The sequence below is a fragment of the Tachypleus tridentatus genome, chromosome 13, assembly GCF_004210375.1.
Source record: "Tachypleus tridentatus isolate NWPU-2018 chromosome 13, ASM421037v1, whole genome shotgun sequence".
NCBI lineage: Eukaryota > Metazoa > Arthropoda > Merostomata > Xiphosura > Limulidae > Tachypleus > Tachypleus tridentatus.
The window spans coordinates 127,455,734-127,462,181 of NC_134837.1; the positions used below are offsets into that span (position 1 = coordinate 127,455,734).

General features: G+C 38.8%; 1 protein-coding gene across 1 annotated transcript; it reads right to left on the reverse strand.

The window, feature by feature from the left end:
• Positions 1-507: 507 nt before the first annotated feature.
• LOC143237968 (flavin-containing monooxygenase 5-like) lies at positions 508-6,229 on the reverse strand. Its single transcript, XM_076477784.1, has 2 exons — positions 5,533-6,229; positions 508-2,117 (listed from the first exon to the last, which is right to left on the reverse strand). The coding sequence occupies exons 1-2, from the start codon at positions 6,163-6,165 to the stop codon at positions 1,131-1,133; spliced, it is 1,620 nt and encodes a 539-aa protein (XP_076333899.1). The 5' UTR covers positions 6,166-6,229; the 3' UTR covers positions 508-1,130.
• Positions 6,230-6,448: the final 219 nt, after the last annotated feature.

Below are 6,448 nucleotides of genomic sequence, written 5' to 3' on the forward strand. Positions count from 1 at the left end.
GGAGGTGGGTGGTGATGACTAGCTGCCTTCCCTCTAGTATTGCACTGCCAAATTATGTACGGCTAGCGCAGATAGCCCTTGTGTAGCTTTGCGCCAAATTCCAAAGTAAACAAACAATATTTCTCTACTGCCCACGGATTTCTTCCTTCTTATTTGTTTGTTTTGTTATTAAGCACTAGGCTACCCCATACTCTCTCTGTGCTTTTCTAATCCGCCATCCTCGGATTACGAGTCGAGCGCCCTAACCACGAACAACGAAAGAGGAAATTAATGGAAAAATTTCAAGAACCGTCATCTAATGTTTGATAAAGGGGCGAGGAACTGTGTTTAAGATTAATTCCACTTCAATATTCTAAGCGTGATAGTATTACAAACTATCGGTGCAACTGATGCTACTTTAAAAAATCAGGATATTGAAAAATACTGATCTCGTATTGTATGAACATAAAATTGTTTGCTATATTTTGATAGACAAAAGTGCAATTAAAAACATTCAAAACATTTAGAGACTCATAAATAGCACCAAGTTTATTTTCAAAGTCCGCACCCTTCCTGTGAGTTGGTGGAAAGTTTATGAGCTTAGAAACGGTAAAATTTCAGTTTCGATTCTCTGTGTTGGACAGAGAGCAAATAGCCTTTTATGTAGCTTTGCACTAAAAGGAAATTTATTTGTAAGCACAATGCCACACAATGTGTTCACCGAAGGTATCTCAGTCAAGTTTCTAGCGTTATAAGCTCCCAGACTTACCGAAGAGCCACCAGAAGGCGTAGCATTAAGTAAGAATTATTAGAATTATATATTTTTCAATATGTCGCACCAAGAAAGTTCGGCTTTCCTTTTATCTGTTTAACGTTAACCACATGAGCTAACAACGTACAGTAGTTCATCTTAGAATAATCTCCAAGCAGGTCTTAAAATCCTAGACTTGTTTCATTATTTAACAATCATATCTTTAGAAATAATTGAATACTTTTGCGTTGTGCCATCTCCAATGACCAGTCATCACTTGATGACGTTTTTATAACTCATTCAAATCGTCCCCTCGATATACATTACCATTGTCTGGATAATGTATAGAACCATACACTTACAAACTATTTTCGCCAGCTCGGGTTTTGTTCTTGTTCCATCAGAAGAGGACTGAAAGTACGAAAGCCAGAAGAATCAGGAAGACAAAGCTCATGAGAAGTTTTAAGAATCCTGAGGATTGCATGATTTCCTTGGTTCTGCTCGAGTGACGAGTCTTAAGAGCACAGCGTACACGGTCTTCGTACGTCATTATGGTCTTTTTGGCGTCAGGCCATGGATGAGGACCGTTCAGTCGATACTGGTACGGAAGACAGGGTCCGAAGATACAATTCCAGAAGAGACCGGGGTCAGTTAAGAGGAGAGGAAGCAGTTTAGGCTTGGCATTAATAAGTGAAGATACCTCATCCATATAGGGTATCCAGTCAATCTGAACAGTATTTCGTGGGCTTTCATAGTACCTCTTGGCCATGTCTTCACGCTTCCTCTTGATGTCTGCTGTCATGTCTCCTAAAGGTGGGAGCTTCGTCTTCTCGGACATCAGCAGGGCGAACCAGCGAGCCTGGATCTCACCTATGGGAAACAAAGCCCCAACTGGCTGGGCCAGTGCAATGAAAGCTAGAGATGGGTGTTTGAGTTTGTAGGGTATCACGTACTTGTACAAGTCCACATGGTTGTTTTCAGTAGAGAGGATCTGTTGGTCTATAAAAGGAAACTGGAATTTATATCCAGTTGCTAGGATGATGACATCAACTTCGCTTTCTTCTTCCTCCCCTTCAAAAATAACCCCTTTCTCAGTGAATGTTTTAATGTTTCCTTTTAGTTCTACCGTTCCACTCAAAATTCTGTTGGGTAAGGCATCGTTGACCATAGGGTGCTGTCCAAAGATGCGATGTCTCGGTTTGATCTGATACATCTCATGGTTGAACCGATTATTGATGTAGTTCTCTGAGAAGTAACACAGCAGATTAAAAGGAATACTTCGCCAAATTATATTCCATGATCGTCTGAGGAATGTAGCATCAAAAGGCATGCCACTAGGCCCCACTCGGTGAATAACCCAACAACCACTCCTGGTACTTAGATACACCTGGAAGAAGAAAAGAGAGAACAAAATGTGAGAAATGGTTAACCTCTTACTGGCTGGGGAAAATCAGTTAACTTAGTAGTAAACTGAGAAACAACTGTTTATGAGCATAATAAAGTATTGAATTGGGGAGAGACTTATTACTTGTTTCGACAGAACATTGTCTTGGAAAAGTCAGGTAAAAAACAGACCAACGTCATAAAAAACATGAAGCATATCCCCCCAAAATAAACAATATACACTTTATTATACTTATAAATCGTTGTTTGTCAGTTTACTTGCATATTGTGCTTTCATATAAAAATATTAAACTAAATTAACTTCTCAGATACATAATATTATTCAAATGATTACATATAGTTTCCTTAAAACTAATAAATGTGGTCGCAGTCCATAGGCAGCACATTACTATATTCCTTCACCTCTCTCGATTTATTCCTTTTCTCTCGCAATTCCCTCGTTTGTTATTCTACTTTGTTTCTCGTCTTGGCTCAATTCCTTATCAAATTACCTGAAAATGCTTTAATTTGTATATATTTTTTAAATTTAAACAGTCATATTACATTGATAACAGCACTTTGAAAGCTGCGACATAAAGAGTGTCTCAAGTAGCGGAACAATGAATAATTCACTACTTTTTATCTTGATCAAATATGTGGAGTACTAGTTTTGCTGGTATAATAATTAATTTCTCTCGATTCATGACTACGTGATACTACACTGTACGTTGATAAGTCAACGTCCTACCGTTGGGTCAGCGATAAAGTTACGAACTTATAACACTAAAATCCTACATTTGATTCTCCCGGGTGTACAGAACGCACATAGTTCATTGTGTAGCTTTGAAATGTAAACACAATCAACCAACCAACCGATAAAACATCATTCATTATATTCCACTTTCCTAACGCAGTCTATCGACAACAGCATTTTTATATCGATTGGTTTGTTTGTTTTTGTTTGTTTGATTTTTATTTCGCGCAAAGCTACACGTGGCTATCTGCGCTAGCCGTCCCTAATTTAGTAGTCTAAGACTAGAGGAAAGGCAGCTAGTCACCATCACCCACCGCTAACTCTTGGGCTACTCTTTTAATGTGTCATTTGTAATTGACTGAGTTTGTGTTGTTTTTCTTATAACAGAAACAGGAATGTTTCGGCAGTTCTAAAATAGACCAGTTTCCTATCAGTCACCTCAATCTTTAATCTCTTATATTTCTTTTCGCGCTCTGTTAGACTCAGTACAAGTTAAAGATATAAGTTTCAGTGAATTTCATGTAGTACTATTCTTACTGTTTCTACGAGCTGTTTTATTTATAAGCTAATTCATTCTGTTTCATAACTTCGTTCTATCGTCTGCGTTTAATGTTTTATTTGATGGTTTCGTTTACTAAGTGGCTATCTATAGTAAGACAGTGTTCGTATCCAATTTGCTCCAGTTACGAGATTAGTTAAGTTTGTTTAGAAATGTAATTTCCTGTTTAAACCTTCTTTGTTTCGTAAATTAGCGCAAAACCACTCAAAAACTAGCTGCGCCTCTCACCGCTCAAGAAATTTAGTAAATTTGTTTTCAAACGTTTGCAGAAAACAATGAATAACAACCATCCATCGGTATGATCCTTTTGAAAACTTGAGCTAGAAGCGGCTAATATAAGTTGCTTGCTATAACAAACAATTATGTATCTGCACGTGGTTTCTTTCTATAGTTTTGCATTGTTTTTTTTAATTTCGCGCAAAGGTACTCGAGGGCTATCTGCGCTAGCCGTCTCTAATTTAGCAGTATAAGACTAGAGGGAAGGCAGCTAGTCACCATCACCCACCGCCAACTCTTGGGCTACTCCTTTACCAACGAATAGTGGTATTGATCGTCACATTATAACGCCCTCACGGCTGAAAAGGCGATCATGTTGTGGTGCGACCGCGATTCGAGCCCGCGACCCTCGGATTACGAGTCGAACGCCTTAACACGCTTGGCCATGCCGGGCCCTATAGTTTTGCTGCTCTGAATCAGCCATCTTTAGTTCTTTGTTTTTCTTTGTTTGTTTTGAATTTTCGCACAAAGTTACTCGAGGGCTATCAGCGCTAGTCGTCCCTAATTTAGCACTGTAACACAAGAGGGAAGGAAGATAGTCATCACCACCCACCACCAACTCTTGGGCTACTCTTTTGTCAACGAATGGTGGGATTTACCGTGACGTTATAACGTCCCCACAACGGAAAGGGCGAGCATTTTTTTAGAATGAGAAACACATAAAGTTTTCTATGTTTATCTATAAAATGAAGTTTTCATACTTTCTTTGCGAGTGAAAGAATATGGGGAAATTTAATCAAAATGAAAGGTTTTTATATCTCGTGTGTTTCTCAATAGAGTGCGTTGAAATTTAGTATACAACATAAGGATCATTTAGAGCACATCCAATGAAAATATGCGATAGCTTGGATCGCCACAATTCGAACTACAGAAGGTGGAAAATCGCTAAACTGTCACTCCTATTCATGACACACGGGGGTCCGGCAGGTTGTTTTGGCTGCACGACACATCACCCGCGTCTTGATTTAAGGAAAGAAAAAACTTTAAAGATAAATTACTGAAGAACTGTTAAAACATATATACAGTGTCACCAGGATTTTTAACCAGTATACGTAGTGTCTAAATCGCACTAAACCTATCAAACAATTCGAAATTAGTACAATGTGATTATATTAATTTACTGCTTATTGATAAAGCCGTTTTTACTAGCGGAAAAGTAAGCTAGTTATTAAAGTCTAGTAACTTTATTTACTAGAATAAGTAGAATCAAGCTCATAACGGAAATAATAAAAGATCGTCTCTCGGTAACGAGGTGGGTGTTTGATTTCAAGCCACCTAAACTATCGGTGCGTAACATTATATTCTACATCTTAAAATCATGATGTAATTCCGCTTTTAAATGATTCTACAAATTCGAAACAAGACTATTATTACGCATTTTATATCGGATAATCGAAAACAGATGAATTGCTACAATAATCTACGTTTTAAAATCACAAAACAAGAGGCCCGGCATGGCCAGGTGGTTAAGGCTCTCGACTAGTAATCTGAGAGTTGCGGGTTTAAATCCCCGTCACACCAAACATGCTCGTCCTTTCAGCGGTGGAGGCGTTATAATGTGACGGCTAATCCCACTATTCGTTGGTAAAAGAGTAACCCAAGAGTTGGCGATGAGTGGTGATGATTAGCTGCCTTCCCTCTAGTCTCACACTACTAAAATAGGAACTGTTAAGGCAGATAGACTCTCGTGTAGTTTTGCGCGAAATTCAAAGCAAACCACAAAACAAGAAATGTTCGAACTCTAACACTAGGGCTAAAAATCATAACATTATAAGAAGTTATCTTAATTTTCTAAAGTTTTCTCTCATTTTTAAGTATATAATAAGTTACCTTATCAGCTATTTGACTCAGTTCAACAGCTACGTCTCCTCCTGAATTCCCAACGCCCACAATTACGACCTTTTTGTCGCTAAATCCATCAGGTTTCTTGTAACTGTGAGTGTGGATGACCTTGCCTTTAAACTTCTCTATTCCAGGGAAAAGGGGGATGTCAGGATATACGTGATGTCCAGTGCATACCATGACCCCATCAAAAACATCATCGAAACTTATGTTTCTATCAATGACCCGGATTGTTACTTTCCAGCGTCCAGTTTCATCGAAGTCGTCATTTTCAAGAACTCTAAGGATTTCGTGTCGAAACCGGATGTGACGACCCAGGTCAAACTTTTCAGCGTACATTTCAATGTACTTGATCATGTAGCTGTTATGCATGTAGTTGGGAAATTCTTTTGGGGGAGGAAAATCGCTGTAGGCGCTCATTTCCTTACTACTGTTTATAATTGTGGACTTCATCACAGAGGCTAAACCGTCTAAATCCTCATCTCGATATCGCCAAAGACCACCAAGCTGGTCAGTCTTTTCGAAGCAAATTGGCTCCAACCCCTCTTCCAGACACGCTTTGATGGAGGTCAGTCCGCTGGACCCTCCACCGATTATACAGATCCGTTTACATACTGTCATTTTTATTTTGTCTACTTTAGGCCCTGTGTGTACAGGCAACAGATGTCCGATGTTATGTGTTATTCAGGATTTCACGAGCTACACATAAACGAGTGAAATCTATCTAAAGTATTCATGTTGGTTTCGTTGTTAAAATTTTAGTACCACCTAATCTAAGGGGTGGAGTCTCAGTATGCCTTGACCAATAAGATATGAAAGTAAACACGTCATCGTCTTGGACTGTTTCTCTTTTGCTTTTTGTGTTTGTGTGTTTGTGTATGTGATAGTCTGAATAACAGCTGGT

Bases quoted from the DNA above. Each gene is read 5' to 3' on its own strand.
- LOC143237968 (XM_076477784.1), bottom strand. From the start codon at position 6,165: ATGACAGTATGTAAACGGATCTGTATAATCGGTGGAGGGTCCAGCGGA. The intron at 2,118-5,532 runs GTAACTTATTAT...TTCTTCTTCCAG, and splicing joins TGAGTCAAATAGCTGATAAG to GTGTATCTAAGTACCAGGAG.